Consider the following 22262-nt stretch of genomic DNA (forward strand, 5'->3'; position numbering starts at 1 on the left):
CTGACTCAGAACCTGACACAGACCCTGACTCAGACCCTGACTCAGACCCTGACTCAGAACCTGACTCAGAACCTGACTCAGACCCTGACTCAGACCCTGACTCAGAACCTGACTCAGAACCTGACTCAGACCCTGACACAGACCCTGACACAGACCCTGACTCAGAACCTGACACAGAACCTGACTCAGACCCTGACTCAGACCCTGACTCAGACCCTGACTCAGAACCTGACTCAGACCCTGACTCAGAACCTGACTCAGACCCTGACTCAGACCCTGACTCAGACCCTGACTCAGAACCTGACTCAGAACCTGACTCAGACCCTGACTCAGACCCTGACTCAGAACCTGACCACCATCTCATCAGAGGGTCGAGGCTTCGACTGGAACAGTGAGCGCCTCGTTCCTTCACTTCTGTCGACATCAGGAATTCGGTGACGTTCCCACTGCAGAAACTCACACAGGGATGAAGGCGGAGTTTTCTACAGAGTTTTTCATGACCTACTTTATACTCGGTCTATATTTTACACCTCCAATCATCTGGAATCACAGTCGGATGTTCTGGTTCAGCAGACGCTGAACATGTGCATGGCAAGAATAACAGAAACAACGATATGATGACAGATGCATAATGTCCAAAACGCTGCGTTCACACCGAATGTCTCTTTAGGAAAAGACAAGACGGGGACGACAACTGATGGTTGAACCAGTTGAGAAAAGGTCACAGAGGAAGTTTCACTGTCTTCTGCCGGCGTCTGGAAGTCCGATGGTTCTGAGCCCCACCAGTCTGGTGACCCACCGGCTGGGATCAGTGCCAGGACCCGTCTCCAGTGACTTTCAACAATGGATAGAATAAAGTTTGATGTGTAGAGAGGCGTGAACGCTCCATCACAGTTTGCCTGCATACGTACAGGACAGTAACGATGCTTCACATGTAAACTTGCTCAAGTGGTTAATGTTGTGGAGCCGTCGTCAGTAAAACAACTTGACACATAGATGAACAAAGGTTCTGTGTGTAAATCCTGAATCACGCCTTTTTTCATCACTTCCTCCTAAAAGCAACAATCATGAGCCGACCAGCTCAGAGGACATCACCGTATTTATATGACTTCCATGAGACGATGCAGATACTGTGAGTGAAAGGTACAATCACAGATGTGTGATGAGTCTGGTGAGCCGGCCTCAGACTGTCCTCATGATCTTCATTATCATTAATCACTGGATTTATCTGACAAATGATGATTCCAGGTGAACTTAAGGCATCTTATCTTCCATAAGTGCTTGATGTAAATAACAGAAACAGCTTTTACGTTTTTTTTACCAGGTGATGTTCAAAGATTGGTTTTGGCAAAAGCTGCAAATGTCATAAAGGAGTTTTCCTGTTTGGATCAAGGAGAATTCATAATTCACATGTGGACGCACCACAAACAGGAACCGTCCCAAAAACTCTGGATCTCTCGTGTGTTTGAATTTGTCGTCCCTCACTAACAACTCTACATTTCAACAGCCCTCAGGTGACGGTAGAAAGTTTTCAAAAATCACAAAAACTCTAAGAATCGGTTTTAGGAAAAGAATTCTTAGAATTGTTTCACTTCACGTTTAGAAATGTTGCTGCTGTGAGAAATAACATTCATGTGACCGTCTGTGGGTCGAGACACAGCTTCGGAAATATAGTTCAAGATTGGTCTGTTTGTCATCCAACGTCTAATTGAAACATCGTGTCACACACTGTTCAGACCTGATATCACACCAGCAGCAGATTATTCAGTCACAATCACATTTTTCTGTTCACTGCTTCAAACCACTGGGGATCAAAAGTTCTTTCTACAAGCAGCACACGGTGGTTTCAGAGATTTGGTATCAGCAGCTCCTTCACTTATTGTTTGTTCGTTCTGTGGAAGTTACGCTCCAGCCTCTCCAGAGCTCGAGCTGCAGCGGCTGGTTGGTAACAGACCTAGTTTTTGTTTTGGCTGAAGTGTTTGGAGCTGCAGTAAAAGTCAGATTACATCATGTCTACGTCCATCAAGGTTTCTCTCATCTGTCGCTCCATCGTAGCACGAAGGGTTCAGCTGCTTCTGGCACTATCCTACCCAAGGTTTCTACGTATCCCTCCGCCCATCACGAGCACTCTACCCGTCTTCGTTCCTAAATTCTTTTCCTTTCGGCCTCATCCTCTTCATCTCCCTCCCCCCCGCCCCAGGCAAGTCTTCTAGTCGGAGGGCGGGAGGGCTCGTGCCGCTAGAGAGCTGTAATCTGAGTTAATTCTGTGTTGGAGTTCCCTGTGCCCTGCGTCTCCCTCCTCTGCTGGGGGTCTACCCCCACCAAGGGGAGCTCCACGCCTAGTCATGCGGGATTAGGTGTCCCTCCACCGAGCCCCCCACCATCTCCAGCCTTGCAGCTGTAGGCGGCTGCCACCTCCCTGGCGATGCTCCTCATCCTGCCTGACTGCTGGGTGTCGAGGCGGAACGGTGACGGGAGGCAGAACTCGCGGAAGCAGCGCTTGAAGTTCTCATCCAGGAAAGCATAGAGCACAGGATTCAAGCTGCTGTTGACGTAGCCCAGCGCGATGCAGAAGTGCATCAGGACCAGTGTGAACAAGCTGCTCAGGTTGAAGCCCAGCGACTGAGCCAGGACCATGATCTGGATGGGCGTCCAACACACCACGAACGCTGCCACCACCACCAGAACCATCCTGGTGATGCGCCGCAGGTTGCGGTCCTTTTCCTTGGAGCCAGACAGGATGCGGACGCTGCGTAGGCGCTTGACCATCAAGCTGTAGCAGATGCTGATAATAGCTACAGGGATGAGGAAGGAGAAGAAGAAGACGCAGGTGCCGAACACAGGATCCCAGTGACTCCTTGGTTCAGGTAAAACCATGATGCACTCAACACCTGGATGTATTGAAAAGAAGCAAATAGACACAGTTATGTTGGAGATGGTGTTTGGGTCAAAGATTTACTAGAATCAGTTAAAGAATAAAAGCACAGAAACTTTGCTGGTTTTATTGTTTTAGAGCTGAACACGTGATCAATTATATGATTGTTGAGCGAACTGGAGACAACGATGCATCTCAAACCTCTGCGATCGGTTGTATCTGAAATGAACAAAGACCCGAACTCACAACTTCCTCCAGGATCAAATTAAACATCTGCTTCAAAGATTTCTACCATTTTGTTCCACAATGGACAAAATCTTTTTCAACCAAACCGAGAAAAACTAGAAGCACAAAAAGAAAATCTATTTTCTCATATGACAAAGGTGCAGTTCCAAAAATAAACCATTATTCCCTCAATGAAGTCAAACTGGGATCAAACCCACTTTGTCCATTATCTGAATACTAATGTGCACTGAACATGTAAATGAGGCAGAATGCTATAATAACATCAGAGGGATTCAATCTTCATCTATTGGTGGAACATGATGACAAAGGTAAAAGGAGAGAAAGGATGAAAGGATGAATAAAGAAAGAAAAGAGAGACAGAGTCTGAATGTTCATGTCGCAGATTCTTCATGAAAATAAGAAAGAACAAGTATCAGAACTTTGCAGTGACGTCAAAACATGTCCCCGTCCTCCTGATAGAGCTTATCTGGACACATGAATGTTTGGACACAGGAGGACAATCCTCTTCACAGACAGGAACCAATCGTTTATTTAGAGCAAAGCCGATAAAAATGATTCATCACACTGAAGATGACATCATCAGTGTTGTTGATCACAGCTCCTGCTCGGACATAAAAAATGATATGCTAACACTAATGCTAAAGGCAGAACATTTTGATCCATGTAGCATGTAGCATGTAGCATGCACAAGTTAAAAACATGCTGTCAGTGTATTTCACTAAAAGTATCAACCTACTAATATTTTCAAAGTTGTAAAATGTGTCTTTAGGGGACCATGAAGTTTTTTATCAAACTTCATCGTCAATCCATCCAACGATTTCCGTCTGGACCGAAGACGTGGACACAGACAGACACTGACACGAGTCAAGCTCAGAAATCTCCATCATGGCTCTGAAATACATGTGACAGTCGTCTGCAGATGGTTTCACCGGACAACACAAAACTTTCTGTCTTCAATTATTGATTGAATTTTTCTAAATCTAAATCTATTCTGTGCCGGAGAGAATTGAAAACTTGTGTTAATGAAATGTGTTGATTATCAGAGGAAGACAACACAGTGTGAGTCTGGAGCACGAAGACGGAATCTTACATCGAACAAAGACATTTCATGTTTTAACCATAACTGAAGATTTGTTTGTGTTGTTTTATCCTGAGGCGACTTTTAAAGGGCAAGAAATCAAAGCTGAGTTTAAGTGATGTAAAGAGGAGATGAAGTGAAGCAGGAAGTAGAGAACCTCTGACTGATTATTATCCTGTTCGTTAGTGTTGATTAAAGTGAAAGCTCGAAGACAAGAGCTTTAAAAAAAACTTATTCTGATTTCAAACCATCTTAAAAAATTGTATCTGTATTTTTTCAAGACAAAATCCTCACATGACGTCTCACACCTCTGATTTAATGCTTATGGTTTTCAAAGAAATAAAATGTTAAGGACACACAGGCAGACACACACATAATCACAATAACGTCAGATCAAACAAATCGGAGGGGCCGGGAGAGAGTGGATGTATTATTCCGTTTGGTGGAAGCTTTTATGTGACGCACCGTCACCGGTGCACATGATTTACAGTCGGTAATAAAACCCAAAGCTCCATTACTGCACATTCCAGCCGCTGATCAGAGACACAGTAAAAGTGTGTGAGAGGACGGGAGCAGTAATAACACACCGACAGTTCATGTGTTTTATAAAAGTGACTGTCGATACGAGTGGGTTCCCGACGGAGATCTGGAAGAAACAGCCACAGAAAACCCAAACAAATAGAATAATGGAATCGATCCCTGCAGGGAAATAATCTGTGTTGACCGAGGGTCAGAGGCCAAACGGAACAACAACCAAACGTAATGCTGAATTCACACTTTTCTTTTCCTGTGTGACGAACATCACAGCCAACGTGCCTGAAGACGATCGTCTCAGTTCTGCCTCCATGTTCTCACCCGTCTCCGTCCGGATGGATCTGCTTCCCTCTGTTTATCAAACGCTGCTGACAGTTCTGACAGCGAATCTCACAGACACTTGGATTTATTATCACTGATGTCATTCTGCTCACAGATGGGCAGCTCATCTGCACACGGATACACACCTCAACATGCAGACACCAACAACTGCAGCCGAGCATTAAAACATCTGAATATCCTTCTTCTGGTCTGAGTCCTGAAGAAACACGTAATGTTCCACCACAACAAACTTCCCAAGAGATTCAAATCACGTCCACACGTCATTTCATCGTATCAAACAGATATTTCTCTACATCCAAGGCACCAGAGAAGAGAACGTGTCAAAGACGCCAGAAATAAGAATAGAAACAGAATCTAGAATCGTTAAGATCAAAATAAAAATACTGGCTGTTTTATAAATGTACAATAAAAAGATAAAAGTTGTGTTATTTTAAAAATTCCTTGTAAAACACAATCTGTGCAACAGTTTTTCACACACACACACACACACACACACACACACACACACACACACACAGCAGTGTCTCTCTTTGGATGTTCTTCAGTAAAACGTCGAGCGCCTCACAACAGAAGGTCGAGTCCTAATCACTTGACAGCTGTTAGCAGCAATCACTCGATGGCTACTGGAAATATTTCACCTTCTCAAATGTCGGTGGACTTTTCCTCCCGTGTCAGTTCGGTGACAGACGGGTCTGGATTCAGACAGAAATGATGAGGATTCATAGAAAACGTCTCTCAGAGACAAATATACAGAAAACCAGTGACTTCCTGCTGAGCTGTTGTCTCCTGATTCGTTATCTGGAGCTTTCCTCCTTATTTTCTTCTCTTGAAGCATCTGATGTGTCGAATGAAACACATTGTCGTTCTCTTCTTCTCCTTCAAATGTTTAAAAACAGGTTTTCTCTTTCTCGTCTTTTCTTCTATTCTCTCTCTCAGTAAGAGAACTTTGTTCATGCATCCAGATGAATTTCCACCTGAACTCATGACAATGATATTTACCAGGAGCATTAGACGCCTTCTTACTGAATGAGGGATGATAAAGGAAACATGATTCCACTACTTAAATCATGTGGAATATCCTTCACCATGGCTCATTAAGTGAAATCCACTTACTGGGTCACTGATAAAGCAACGGAACGTGAAATGAAATCACGCTGCACATCATTTACTGACTTTCTCATGAAAGTACAAGGTTCCCTGATATTAACTGGAGTAAAACAGTAACAGAGCTGGATCTGATCTGCAGGACGTCATCGTGAGAGCAGGTGAGACTCACCCCGGCTCATTATTCTGTTCATGTCCTCACACACACAATTTACAATGATCACGAGCAGATACACGAGTTAGCGTCGACTGATTTTACAAACAAAAAGTACTTTTGATGACGACCTTCGTGATGTGGAAATAAGCCATGACACGTTTAACAGGAGGATTAATAAAGAATCACGCAAACAATCGCCCCCTGGTGGCTGGCTGCAGTAAACAACATGTATTTTAACCAGAAGTAACCATATTTGGAGGAGCAGGGGTGGAGCCTGACTGAGAGCTGGAAGACACGCCCATCTACTTAAAGGGATAGTTCACCCAGAAATACCAATGACGTGTTTCAGGTGTTAACAGAGTTAGAGCGGAATCCAACGGAAGTGAGCGGAGATCGATTCTTCAGACGTAACAAAAGAACAGAAAGAAACACAACACGCCTCCATCCTGCTCCCGTGATGTCATCACGTGTCCACAAGCCAGACATTCAAATTCAATGGGAGTCAATCTGAGTCATTTGCACCGTGTCCACTCAATGTCCACTGTGATCCTCCGAGCTCTCCTGGAAATCAGCAAATCACAGGGCAGACATACATCTGCATGTCGTCATGTCCTGAGACTGGAGCAGGACGCTGGAGTCAGAGGACAAACTGAAGCTGAAGCTCCCAACGTCCCATCCAACTGTCCTGGTGGCTTCGTGAGGTCTCTGCAGCTGTGACTGCAGGTTATAACTCTGTCTCCTCTCTCTTCAGAGGAGACATGAAGACCAGCAGGGACCAGAGGAACATTCCTCCTGAACGTCAGTTCACTCAGTCATGGGACAACGAACAGAGGAAGAGACAGAGAGGGACAATAGAGTGCAAACCTCTGCCAAGGTTAAGTAACCTGGTTCTTAGAGTAGAAGTGCTCTATCCCCTCAATGATTGGTCTGTTGATCTGATTAATGGGTCACATCCACCACTTTAGAAGCTTTAGAAGCTTGTGAAGCTCCTGAAGCTAATGAAGCTCCTGAAGCCTGAGGAGCTTTAGAAGCTTGTGAAGCTCCTGAAGCCTGTGGAGCTTTAGAAGCTTGTGAAGCTTGTGAAGCTCCTGAAGCTCCTGAAGCTCCTGAAGCTCCTGGAGCTCATGAAGCCTGTGGAGCTTTAGAAGCTCGTGAAGCTCCTGAAGCTTGTGAAGCTCCTGAAGCTCCTGAAGCTCGGCTGTAGAGTGGACTAATATAAATGATTATAGGATGAGACCAGAGCAGAGACTGGATCAATATCTAAACACTGTTGTCTCTTCCTCTACAACGTTCTCCTGGAATCATCAGCCCCATAACAACTGAACAAGAACGTTAGATTCTAAGTTTTATATACACACTGTAGTTTTATAACCCTGTTGGTTAGTAATATTTTATATGAAATACTGTATATGTTATGTATTTGACCTCGCTCTTCAACCCCCCCATGTGATTGTTTGGCCTTTGTCCGGCTCCGAGGTGTGAAATCAGTTCCTATGTAGAAGAAACAAGTTTAACATGCAACACTTTTAAATCCAGTGGAGGAGCCCCTCCTGAAGCCAGATTATTATTCATCGTTAACATTTAAAGTGTTATTTGTACTTGTGCTGCATAACTTTTCTACTAGAGCCTTCACTTTTAGTTTTTAATAATGTCAAACACTGTGTCTGTGACACCAAGTGCGACTTAAGCTGTCATCAAGTGTGAGAATGTAAAACCACTGATGCTTTATCTTCAAATGATGAAACTTCTCCTCTAACTTAGTTCAACATGTTGTAAAAAGGAAAGTCACTCTGTCACAACACAGATGAGTGAGATCGCTGACGGAGCCGAGTGTGAAACAGACCAGAGACCAGGAATCTTTGTTCTCTGATGAATTACAGTGTTTAAATACTGGTGACATGTTGTGGTCATTTCTGCTGCAGGATTATTGTGTACACACACGTAAACACACACACACACACACACACACGTCATTATCACTCTCACACGACCATATAAGGTAAACACAGAGCTGTGAACTACACACAGTGTGAAGTGTGTGTAGTTCACTTCAAGATGTTTCCTTGGATATTAGACCATAACTGTGTGTGTGTGTTCTCTAAACTAGAATACATGAATGGCTAAGTGAGACTATTTATGGCAACGTGATGTGCACATACATGTACACACACACACACACACACACAAAGGACCCAGATGGATCCACTCAGTAAAGTGAAAAGCAGCTTGAAGACAATGAGTCGATGTGAAAGAGAGAAGCTGCTCTTTTCCATCTGGAGTCAGTGAACAAAGCTCAAACCTGGAGGCCACTTAAACACAGAGACTGAGCTGCAGCCCGAGCACACGGACAGAATCAGAACCATCGGATTATTAGATATGGTCGATATTTTAAAAACTATTTCGGGTCTTTGTTGATGATACAACACATTGAAGTGAGGCGCAGCAGCAACGTGTTAAGGACGAAGATCATTGTAAATAAATACTTTTAGATTTAATGGATGAGCCAAATGATGAGTAATGAATTCTACAGCTGTATGACAACATTTGTTTACCAAATTACCATAATATTTGATCACTTTATCTAAAAAAAAAAGTCTTTTTATTTCTGCAAATTTGTATTAATTTATTTAAAGGTACAGTGTGTAGAATTTAGTGACATCTAGAGGTTCAGTAGCATGTTGCAGCTGAACATTTAGGCCCAGCTTCATACTTCACACTTAAATAAAGCAGCAAATTCTTTTTCATTGAAAAAGATAAAAAACAAAACACTTGCATGGAAACATTTTTTAAATTAAATAATCGACAGTGTTTCCCAGCATGCAGTGGGACTGGGACCTTATATAAGCAGGTGTCTGATCAGTTCCGTCAGTGTTGAATCGTTGAGTGTTGGAGGGACTCACTGTTGTGCTCCTGCTCTTCCTCAACATTCCCCATCACCATGGCTGGAATCCCGAAAGCCGAAGCCAACACCCACACGCAGATGTTCACGACCTGAAGACAACATGATGGTGATTCACTTAATAATATTAGCAACATCTTCTACATTAACTTATAGATCAAATAACCCTCATGGTTTTTATCTGTTCAATATAATAATAATAGATTTTCATTCAGTTTAGTTTTAATATTTAAATCAATAATAAATATTAACAGTTAAAAGTCTTTGGAATGAATCAAACCAGATCCTTTTGATTTCACTTTGACACATTTAATTAAAAATGATTTCCTGAACCTCCATCAGACTTGTTGTTGTGCGAGCTTCAGATCACACACACACACACACACACACACACACACACACACACACACACACACACACACACACCACACTCACACACACACACACACCACACTCACACACACACACACACACACACACACACACACACACACACACACACACACACACCACACTCACACACACACACACACACACACACACCACACTCACACACACTCACACACACACACACTCACACACAAACACACACACACACACACACACCACACACACACGCACTCGTACCTTGGCCTTGTGGGGCGTCCTCATGTCCAGAGCTTTGACCGGGTGGCAGACGGCCACGTAGCGGTCCATGCTCATCACCGTCAGGGTGAAGGTGCTGGTGAACATGTTGTAGTAGTCGATGGAAACCACCACTTTACACAGAGTGTTCCCGAACGGCCAGAAGCCCAGAAACACATCGGTTCCCTGGAGGCGTCCGAAAAACACAGCATGAGCAGAGAGGACAATATATCTATATATATATATATACTGTTTATATATATTGTATATATATATATACTGTATATATATATATATATACTATACTGTATAAATATAACTTTAGACTGTTAATATATAACTTCATACAGAATATATATCTTCAGAAAGAATATATAACTTCAGACTGTTAATATATAACTTGAAACAACGATTGCTCAAAGGAAAGGAAACATACCTGAAACGGTAACGTAGCGAGGAACAGAGAGTCGGCCAGAGCCAGGTTGAAGATGTAGATATTTGTAGCTGTCTTCATCTTCGTGTATCTGGAGGAAGAAGAGAGGAGGAAGAGAGGAGGGAGAGAGGAAGAGAGGAGGAAGAGAGGAGGGAGAGAGGAAGAGAGGAGGGAGAGAGGAAGAGAGGAGGGAGAGAGGAAGAGAGGAGGAAGAGAGGAGGGAGAGAGGAAGAGAGGAGGAAGAGAGGAGGAAGAGAGGAGGGAGAGAGGAAGAGAGGAGGAAGAGAGGAGGGAGAGAGGAAGAGAGGGAGAGAGGAAGAGAGGAGGAAGAGAGGAGGAAGAGAGGAGGAAGAGAGGAGGAAGAGAGGAAGCTCATGTTACAGGAGGTCACGTCTTTAACACTGAAATCAAACACAAGCTGCTTCAGGAGTGAACTCAGTCTGAGGGGTGTGCACGTGGCTGCATGTGCACTGTCGGTGTGCACGTGGCTGCATGTGCACTGTCAGTGTGCACGTGGCTCAAGGTGGCGATGGATGGATGGAGAGATAGATAGATCACATGCACACGTCTGATCACATGCACACGTCTGATCACATGCACACTTCTGATCACATGCACACGTCTGATCACATGCACACCTCTGATCACATGCACACGTCTGATCACATGCACACGTGCACACTTCTGATCACATGCACACTTCTGATCACATGCACACGTCTGATCACATGCACACTTCTGACCACATGCACACTTCATGCACACCTCTGATCACATGCACACTTCTGACCACATGCACACTTCATGCACACCTCTGATCACATGCACACTTCTGACCACATGCACACCTGTGATCACATGCACACCTGTGATCACATGCACACCTCATGCACACATCTGACCACATGCACACCTCTAATCACATGCACACCTGTGACCACATGCACACCGGTAATCACATGCACACTTCATGCACACATCTGACCACATGCACACCTGTGATCACATGCACACCTGTAATCACATGCACACCTCATGCACACATCTGACCACATGCACACCTGTAATCACATGCACACCTGTAATCACATGCACACCTGTAATCACATGCACACTTCATGCACACCTCTGACCACATGCACACGTCTGATCACATGCACACGTCTAATCACATGCACACATCTGATCACATGCACACGTCTGAACACATGCACACGTCTGATTACATGCACACGTCTGATGACATACACACATTTGATCACATGCACACCTCGTGCACACGTCTAATCACATGCACACCTGTAATCACATGCATACGTCTACATGCACACCTCGTCCACACGTCTAATCACATGCACACCTGTAATAACATGCACACGTCTACGTGCACACGTCTGATCACATGCACACGTCTACATGCACACTTCGTGCACACGTCTGATCACATGCACACATCTGATCACATGCACCCCCCCCACTGCCCCCCTCCCTTCATTCAGTTCGGCCTCCGGCTCTCTTCTCCACCTCTTTATTCTCTTCTTTCTCTCTATCCCGTCTTCCTCCCAGTTTCAGATGATGTTATTAACACTCATATCTTTGGGTCTCTCACTCTTCTATTCTCTTGCATCTCAACATCTGTGTCTTCCCTCTTTCATCCTCTCATCCCTCTCTTTACATCCTTTCGATTTTTACTCCTCTTATTAATTTGTAATGTCTTCACAGCTTCAGCTCTCTCATTCTTCTTGCATGAATCTTTTAGGATTTTTGGTTTTAATTACTTATTTGATTATATAAAACCGAGCAGAGACATCATGATTGACAGCTGAGACTGACTCAGGATGTAGTGTAGTCAGATGAAGTGCGTGTACGGGCGGAACATCGACATCGTAGTTCCTTCCCCGATCAATACTGCGCAGACTGACTGCAAATGCACAAGATGGTGGAGTTTGTATCTGAGATATTTTGGCTTAATTTCTTCTCCATCTTAATTTACAGTTTATGTAATTGATGTTATGACAAACATAAAACAGCTTTTCTCGTTGAGACCCTGCAGGTACAGAACAAACTGGCTCACTTGGACCACAAACACTGAAACTGTGGAGAAACTCACAGCACCAGCGTCACACTATCTTCAGGTGAACTTTGGAATGAGTTTCTTCACAGAACAAAGACTGTGGGATTTTATCTTTAGAGTCTGATCCTGTTATGAAGGGATAACGTCATGACCGCTGTGTAGAGGACAAATGACTGCACCCACCAATCACTGAGTGTATGTAATATATATTCATGGATGTATGAGGCAACCGGCCCCTGCAGGAGCCCGGCACCAGACTGAGATAAACCATAAAGTTGCTCCGTTGTTGTTTCTTTGTTTTCTGTCTTTCTCTTTGTCTCAACATGTTTTAAATCTCTTCACACTTATTTCCTCTTTGTGCTGACTCACATCTTTTCTAGTTCTGTCTCTTTGTGGTTCTACGTCTATTCTGCAACTCCTCCCTTCTTTACTCCCTCTATCACATCTAAATATGACTTCATCGCTTCTTTCTCTGCATCCCCCCACCCTCCCCCTCCCCCTCTCTGCGTACTGCGGACCTGCAGGCCGACCATCTTCAGAGAGAATATTTCATGGCTGTTCAGCGATCCTCCTCCTCTCTTTCCATCAGGGACTGAGCCCAGTGTCTCTGTCTTTCTCTCTCCTGCAGAATATTGTGTCTTCTCTAAGACCATGTCGGTCTCTTGTCCTCTGGCTTTCTGTCTCTCTTCTTTGGACATAAAACTACCAATGTTCTGACCTGTTCCATACACAATCTCATTTTCTCTCTTGCCTTCCTCCCCTCCTCTGTCTCTGTCATTCAGTGAAAGTATGAAATCAGCAGCAGAGAGACGAGGCAGAGAAAAATAACAGAGGACGTCGTGGGAAAGGAAAGGACAGAGATTGAAGCCCCAAGCAAAGAGAAGGTGCAGGCAGTAACTGAAGCTGCTGTCAGACATGCACTGAGCTCCAGAGGAGTATGTGTGAATGCTAATATCCGAGTGTGAGCCTCTGGAGTTTCTGCAGACTTTCTTCATCTGGTTTAAAGTCTGCAGGAAGTCCAGAGGAGCTGATGTGAGACCACAGCAGGAGATCGACTTCAGGATCGAGAGCGAGTCAGAGGGTTGATGAGCTTCTGTCACGACGCAAAACTGAAAAAACCAAAAAGAAAACCAATATCTCTGCGTCAAGGAAATGTGGAGTCACAGACGAAGACGTGAAGAGAGTTTGTGGGGATAAGAGCTGATGACGGTGTGATGTCAACATGATCACATGATCTCTGCAGCTGAATCATACACAACATAATGCAGGTGTTTCTACAGGAAAACAATATCACACAGAAAAATACAAAGAATCAAATCAACGGACTGATCCAAATGTCTCTCATATCTAATAATTCCTTTGAAATAAAAAGTTAAATCTTGGTGACTGGATTTTCAGAAAAGATCTTCAAGGTCTGACATCAGTAACTTAATAAGTCAAATTGTCTCTTTCATCCAAGTCGAGGCTTTTATTTGATCAGATATGATTGACAGCGGCGTCTCCCTGGCAACGCGACCCATCTGCTGTCATCAGCTGATGACTCCGCTGGACGAGAGGAGGATGAGGCTCAAAGTCAATTTTCTTTTTTCTCTTTTTGACAAAGTGTCGTCAGGTTCTGGTTCAGTCTTTTATATATCGAGTGGTTGTGATTGGTGTTGGGGGGGTGACGGGAGACATTGATTGTACCAATGATGAGCACGTACGTGATATTTGTGATATGGAACATTATGCAGCCTCTGCTCCTGGTGAGTTTTACATTATAAACACATTCGTCCTTCTCTCACCTTCTGTTCTGACCACTTGTGTTTCTTTAATAATCTACAGGTCTGATGCAAAGTTCACTTTGAAAATGACAGAAAATGTGATAAAGCTTTGACAAAAAGCTCAAATCTTCATTTTAACGGGACACAAACTCTTCTTCCAATTAAAGGTCAAATTTAAATCCAACATCCCAACAACTGCATCTGTGATTCCAACACACACACACACACACACACTTGAAAACAAATCTTGTAATTGATAAAAAATACACAATGAAATATTTTGTTCCACAAATGCAGTGATAGAAAATAGTCCCATCAAACTGTCTGGAGGAGTTGGGGGGGGGAGGACAGGAAACGAGGAGGAACGTATGCACCACCTGAACGGGACCTCGAGGTCGGACCTCACTCTGAACCTGGAGACCTGATGAACTGCTCTCAAACACAAGTCTCGTCCAGACTGACAGCGTCTCCAAAAGACTTGAACTCAGTTGAAGGAATTCAAGCTGAACATTAACGCCTCTCTTTGTTGTCCCGCCCTCACGTCCCTGTGGTTTTGGCTCATTTCCTTCATGTCGATGAGGCTTTATTGTTTGTTTTTAGAGAGGAGAGCAGAAATCACATTTTCAGTGAAAGCGTGTTCTCGTCTGTGGAGCCACTCGAGACAGATAACATCATCCAACCAAACAAACTGAAGAGGGAAACAATCGCTTCAAAGATATCACTCTGTGTGACTGATGTGAATCCTCCTCAGTAGAAATCACATCTATAAATCTGCACAAACTCAATAACAACCATATGAAAATAACAAAAATCACGAATCTCTCTTCCTCGTTGATAATATTTTCTTTTTCCTTCCTTCCAGAAACAATTGCACAAAGAAGACAGTCTCCTGCTCAGATCACTCAGCTCCTCTCCTTCGCCCTTTGATTGCATGTTTCTCTTCTAATCTTCACCCCCCCCTTCATCTTTCATCTTTATTAGCACACGACTGTGATCTTGCAATTAATGGAGAACCTCTCTGAACCTCAGGAAACACATTTGCAGCTGATTATGAAAGAGGCTGGATTTGCTGGTGCACGGTGCATAATGAGGGCGACGTGGTCAACACCGCTGATTCCATCGTCTGTCGCAGGACGGACGTGCAAATCACAATCACGAGCTCAGCGGCAACAAATCATGGTCAAATTTAGTCAGTGTTACAATTCTGTTGCTAATGAGAATGCACTCACACACACACACACACACACACACACACACACACACACACACACTCACACACACTGAAGCTGGTTCTGGTAAAGCACCAAATCTCTACATTATCTGAAGGCACTTCACACAATGTGGAAAAGACCTCAGATCAAAAACTCAACAGTTCCCACAATGAGACCAATTCAAGAAGCAGCAGCTGAAGCAGACACACACTGTTGTGTAGCTTCGTGCTGAGGAACTGTTGCTGAAGACTGGTTACGCTGATTAGAACTTTATGATAATAATAAACATATAAACCTGAAATCATCATATTCACAGAGAAACACGCAGGAGAGCTGAACTGCATTATGGGAAATATAGTTTCTCTCGGTGCTCTTAGCCTGTAAAGTTTTTAATGTAACGTTTCAGATGATGACAATCTAAGAGAGGGGAGCGACACAGATCACAGACGAGTTCATTAAGGAAACGATAGAAGACAAATACTGACTTTATCAAATGTTTTCAGAAGCTGAGAAATTCAAGTTGATCAGTCCTGTAGAAAAACCTTGAGATCCTTCAGTCTTCATGGGTCATAAGATGATAAGAACAATGATGATAAGAACTATAAGAACTATATAACACATTATTATTGTATAAGACATGTTTATCTAATTCATTTATCTATAACACCTTTTTTAGAAACTTTCCCTGAACTAAACCAAAACAACCTGTGGAGGACAGAGAGCTGCTGCTTTATCTTCTATCTCTAGAGTCAAGACTCAATACACAAGTTATAGTTGTTCCCTTTTTTCAAATAAGAAGCCGACAAACAATAAACCACCATTTCAATCAGAGAACGTTCGAAGACACACGACAAAAGGTTCGCTTTCACATTAGTATGTGATTATATATTAGTATATATATTAGTATGTGATTATATATTAGTATATATATTAGTATGTGATTATATATTAGTATATATATTAGTATGTGATTATATATTAGTATGTGATTATATGTGATTATATATTAGTATATATATTAGTATGTGATTATATATTAGTATGTGTATATATATTAGTATGTGTATATATATTAGTATGTGATTATATATTAGTATGTATATTAGTATGTGTATATATATTAGTATGTGATTATATATTAGTATATATATTAGTATGTGTATATATATTAGTATGTGTATATATATTAGTATGTGATTATATATTAGTATGTGATTATATATTAGTATGTATATTAGTATGTGTATATATATTAGTATGTGTATATATATTAGTATGTGTATATATATTAGTATGTGATTATATATTAGTATGTGATTATATATTAGTATGTGATTATATATTAGTATGTATATTAGTATGTGATTATATATTAGTATATATATTAGTATGTGTATATATATTAGTATGTGATTATATATTAGTATGTGATTATATATTAGTATGTATATTAGTATGTGTATATATATTAGTATGTGATTATATATTAGTATGTGTATATATATATTAGTATGTGTATATATATTAGTATGTGATTATATATTAGTATGTGTATATATATTAGTATGTGTATATATATATATATATATATATATATACATATATATATATATATACATATATATATGAGTATGTTGAGTCTGACTGAAGACACGTCTCTGTCTGACCTGAGGACCTGCTGGGTTTCACTCGGCCTCAGGTCTGAGGACCTGCTGGGTTTCACTCGGCCTCAGGTCTGAGTCTCTGGTGAATCTTCATGCATCTGATTCAGTCGCTAACATTCTTCATGAAAGTGAAATGAAACATTGAGTCTTTGCAGATGATGTCGTCCTGTTCTTCTCCTTCATTTCTCACTGAGCTTGTTCTCTCCATTGATGGAGGGAGGAGTCTGTGTGATAACTCTTTCATCTGCCGAGCTGTTCGCTTTCAAATATTAATCCTCGACTTTGAATTATTCACACGCTGCAGGTCTGCGCTGTCGGCTTGGGCCGTCACTTGTGTGTGTGTGTTAATGAAAGATTGTCCGTGTTGATCTAAACACCACAGAGACAAGTGCAGAAGATCACATCTCTGGGAAACAGGACAAAGGCAGGAAGGACAGAGACAAAGAGCGAAACGGAGAACTGAACATAGAACAGAACACAAGTAACAAAAGCCCCAAATACGACAGACAGCAGGTGAGTCCAGAGATATATATATGTAGATATATATATATGTAGATATATATATATATGTAGATATATATATGTTTAGAAGTCCTGCTTTTTATAAAGCTGTGGAGAGCAGAGCCCTTCAGTTCTGACAAATGTGCAGGATAAACATCATTGGACAATAATCCCTCTGATTTCTCTGTTGTGTCGTCCTCACTCTCTTCTGTCCCTCTAATGACAGCGTTTTATAAAAACCTATGAATCTGTGTCCTGCCACAGTAGAAGACCTTTCACATCCCTGTTTGACTTCAGAGGAAAGAGCTCTTGAAGAAAAAACTATTGTGGATCACAATCACACAATCCCAGCTGGGTAATATGATCACAGCCCTCCTCCTGTGACTCCAGCCCGATGTCTCTAAACCTGTCGGCGTCTCACAAAGCAAAGCTGAGGATGTTCTATTATCTCCGTGGAGCCGACAGGGGATTCAGTGAGCAGTGAGGGATTATGGGAAAACACATGCTGATGTCAAACAGTGAATTGTGGTTGGCTACAGAGCCACGGAGCTGAGGGGTGTTGATCTGAAGCGTTTCACACACATCACCACCTGAGCTGATGTTCAGTGATATCAAAACTTTCATTTCACACAAAAGTCTCATCGGAGACAAAGATGAGTATTCATGTGAAGTAATATTAAAGTCTGGTACTTCTGATCATGTTTTCTTTTTTTTTAGGATAAAACTTTTAGTTCAACTGTAAAGTTTCATATATAACTTCAAGGCTATATATTGGCACATAACTAATACGTGAAGTATTATCATCAGCACCAAAACATCTCTGGAGCTTGAGCTGTGGTCAAAGGAAGAAGTTTGGTTTTTAAAGTTATAAATCAAGATGTTGCCCTCAGTTTGCCTCTGTTAATGATTATATGTATAATATTGTATACACAACTATATTTAAGGCCTTCGGTAAGGTCAGAGACATTTTGCAGTTATTTATAACATCTTTTATCTTCATGAGTTGAATAGAAATAAAGCAGAAGCAGACGTTTGACACACACACACACACACACACACACACACACACACAGAACATCAGTATCCCAGCAGGTACAAATAATAACTTGTCAGCAGGAGCGTTTTCTTTTCCTTCCAGTAGATTCTTGAAAAGCTGAGTGATGCTCCCGCTGGGACAGGAAATGGAAGGACAGAACCAGAGGACAGAACCAGAGGACAGACGCTCCTGAGACGGGCGGTTTTACCATGACTGCAAAATGTAGGCAACACTTTTCTCCAACGAGCTAAAGTTACTCTCTGACCGCTGCAAACATTCAAAAGACGGAATAATTGACATCCCTAAAAAAATCTAAATAACAAATCTATCAACATATCTAAATAACGTGTGGGTAAGTAAAATACGTTTCAGACCAACGTTAGATTTCATCTTTTCAGCTCCAGCTTTAAAATAGACCTTGAGCTCGACACGAGCGTGAAATCAATCAAGCATCTGTTCATGTCCTCGTTATAAACGTGAAGGTGACAATTAGATCCAGTCTCACACGTGTTCATTCAAAAACCATCACAGCTTCTTACTGTGTGAAAAATACTTGAGTGTGAGAATCAATCCAGAGTTTTTGTCTTCAGAGAAATAACTGATCCATTTATTGTCTTGTTCCATCCTGAGGACATGAGCCGGAGGTGTGAGGGATGTGTGAGAGGTGAGTCTGCGTTCAGACGACTGATGCACAAGGATCAACCACCTTTTCATTGACATAATGTGAACACAGTATATTGGAGAAGGTCTAATAGTTTAATGCATAAGAACAATGGAACAATGGGAACATCATTTAAACCATAACTCGTGGTATCGTCATTACACAGCAGCCATATTGATTCCTACACACCACGTCTCACTGTTTCCTAATGAGGCCGGCTGCTCATTTAAAATCATGGATATTGATATTATGACTCAGGATGCAGTGAGATGCTCACACTGTAAAACAGGAAACCATTAATGTGTTCTCGAACGTCAGCAACATCTCTCACGGACGGAGTCAGAATAAAACAACCTCTTTGAGACAGGAGACAGGTTCTGGTCAGTTCAATCGTTGTTGGTGGAGGTTTGTCCTCGGTGGACGGAGATGCATCTTTTTTGAATGTAGTGGTCAGTAAAACATTATTGCATCATTGATTTTAAGCTTAAAGTCACTCCCCTCATGTCCATGTCTCAGTGTCCAATGAAAAGCTCCTGTAAAGTGACTGAAATGTGTTGTAACATGCACTGGTTCAGTCCGTATTTATATAAATACACTGTATATACACACACACACGTATATCATTTAATCATTTAATACACTGATCTCCTGAATCCCTTGTTTCTGTGGATGTTTCAGAGTCAGTGACGGACACCAGGGTTTTAAACGTGCACATCAGACTGAACGAAGCTGCTTGTGTGAAGGTTGTTGATCTGCAATCAGCCGAGTAATTCAGAAGCAAATTAGGAGCAGAGGTTTTCAAATCATTCGCTAGAAGCACTTTGGCTTTGTTTATCTTTAAATGTATCTGTGGCTCACAGAAAGGACTTCTAGTAAATGGTTGTTTAATGTGTCATCTGCTCTGTCGCAGCTCGTGTGCAGAGGTGATGTCGTCCGACGCAGCTTCACTGTAACAAACCTACAAACATGGAGGACGGTTACATTCACTTTCATTCATTCACTTTGAGCCACTGAGGTTAATGTAAGCAACATCAAGGCTCCTTGTGCTTTTCACTCCACACGACCACTTGAGTGTTTTACACAGACACATTCCAATGATACAATTGTCTTTTCCTCTTCCTCTGTATCCTCACATCATGAAGTGTAACCAGGGCCGTGCAGAGACAATGTGAGTATAATGTACTGGCTGCTTATTTGTAGATTTCTGAGCCGGTGAACACGTTGCTCATGACGGCAGCAGGTAAGTTTGAATCTGCCACGCTGAGCTTCATGCTCCACATCTGACGCTGCAGGGGCTGATTTACTTTTTCAACTTTGTCATAATTTAAGTTTCAGAGCGTCTAAATGACACCCGGGCTGATGTATGTCGGGGGGGTGTTGTGTTACACTTTGGAAGTTGGGAGGAGGGAATGGAAATTTATACAAATGAGACCTGGGTGTGATTGCCGTCACCGACTGAGCTCCACAGAGGGTTTGTGTCATTGATTGAGGATCTGGGAGAAGCAGGAACAAAACCATTTGCAGCACTGTTGTCAGCTTGTTTTAATTGTCAAGGAGAACAGTGACAAAGAGGAGGAATTAGGTTTGATACGTCAATTCATGAGCAGCGGTTTTTCAAATACTCTTAATTCAGTCAGTGACCTTGTTATTATTAACACCATTAAATGTTCTTTTTCCTTTCATTCAACGTCCTTCTGCAGAACAGAACCTACACTTCCCTTCCACACGTGTTTATCCAGCATCAGAAGACAATTAGTTGACGTGAACAGTCTTAATTAATATTCTGCTGCATTTGGACGAAGCTGAGCAGCTCTGAGATTCTGCCTCCAAACCCTGAAGTCATCCAGCTCACAGGCAACATGACTGTGTGTGTGCACGCTGGACATAGAACCAATAAACATGTTGGCCGACTGTTAGAAGTTCATCTTGAGTTCACTTCATATCGCCTGAGAATCTCCTGTCATCATTCGTTATTGTTTGAGGGCACAGGTGGAGTCATGTGTGAAATGAGGTTGGATGAGGTTGGATGAGGTTGGATGAGGTTGGACTGGGCTCCGTGTCTCAGTGGAGAAATATAAAGCGATCTAATTACAATGTGGAGCGAGAGAGCAACGACCTGTGACCTGTTTATCTGATCAGGATCAGCAGTGAAATGATTCAGGTTTGTTTTATTTTAGCTCCACATGTTTGTCTCCATGAGACTCGAGACATGTTTCTCCAGATTTAACGTTTCATCTCCAAAAAGTGAAGAAACCTTTTAACTAAATACATATTTGCTGCCAGAGATTTACTGCAGGTGAATATTCAAACTTAACTTGTGAAGAAACAAAGATCTAAAAGAACAAATCTCACAAAGAATCATTTAGTTAATTCATCGCTGCTTTTCTACATTTCCTTCCACAATCATGTCCTCCTCCTCTTCCTCTCCTCCTGCAGCAGCTCTTAACTCATGTCATCCTCATCTTCCTCTCCTCCTGCAGCAGCTCTTAACTCATGTCCTCCTCCTCTTCCTCTCCTCCTGCAGCAGCTCTTAACTCATGTCCTCCTCCTCTTCCTCTCCTCCTGCAGCAGCTCTTAACTCATGTCATCCTCCTCTTCCTCTCCTCCTGCAGCAGCTCTTAACTCATGTCCTCCTCCTCTTCCTCTCCTCCTGCAGCAGCTCTTCTCTCACACTCATGTCCTCCTCCTCTTCCTCTCCTCCTGCAGCAGCTCTTCTCTCACACTCATGTCCTCCTCCTCTTCCTCTCCTCCTGCAGCAGCTCTTAACTCATGTCCTCCTCCTCTTCCTCTCCTCCTGTAGCAGCTCTTCTCTCACACTCATGTCCTCCTCCTCTTCCTCTCCTCCTCTAGCAGCTCTTCTCTCACACTCATCTCCTCCTCTTCCTCTCCTCCTGAACAGAAGGACCTGTCGGAGGGAGGCAGCTGAGGGAGGGGCTCACTTCCTGTCACTTATCTTGGAGTCAGTTGTTTGTGGTTGAAATCAGAGTCGTGCAGCTGCTGCATCCTATCACATGGTCGCACCAGTTTTCTCTTATAATGAATACTTTGTGTACAAGTACC

At 42.5% G+C, this 22262-nt stretch overlaps 1 protein-coding gene across 2 annotated transcripts in view; it reads right to left on the reverse strand.

The window, feature by feature from the left end:
• Positions 1 to 274: 274 nt before the first annotated feature.
• The window catches only part of oprl1 (opiate receptor-like 1), a 44205-nt gene continuing 22217 nt past the window's right edge, over positions 275 to 22262 (reverse strand). The window contains exons 3-6 of one of the 2 annotated variants that reach the window (XM_069526205.1): positions 10296 to 10383; positions 9863 to 10045; positions 9237 to 9327; positions 275 to 2891 (exon numbers count right to left, since the gene is read on the reverse strand). In XM_069526205.1, coding sequence (XP_069382306.1) covers positions 2344 to 2891; positions 9237 to 9327; positions 9863 to 10045; positions 10296 to 10383 — 910 coding nt within the window. In that variant the 3' untranslated portion in view covers positions 275 to 2343. The remainder of the gene's footprint in view (positions 2892 to 9236; positions 9328 to 9862; positions 10046 to 10295; positions 10384 to 22262) is intronic. The other variant, XM_069526206.1, reaches the window with a different exon arrangement.

This window comes from Paralichthys olivaceus, chromosome 6 (genome assembly GCF_024713975.1).
Source record: "Paralichthys olivaceus isolate ysfri-2021 chromosome 6, ASM2471397v2, whole genome shotgun sequence".
Taxonomy (NCBI): Eukaryota; Metazoa; Chordata; class Actinopteri; order Pleuronectiformes; family Paralichthyidae; genus Paralichthys; species Paralichthys olivaceus.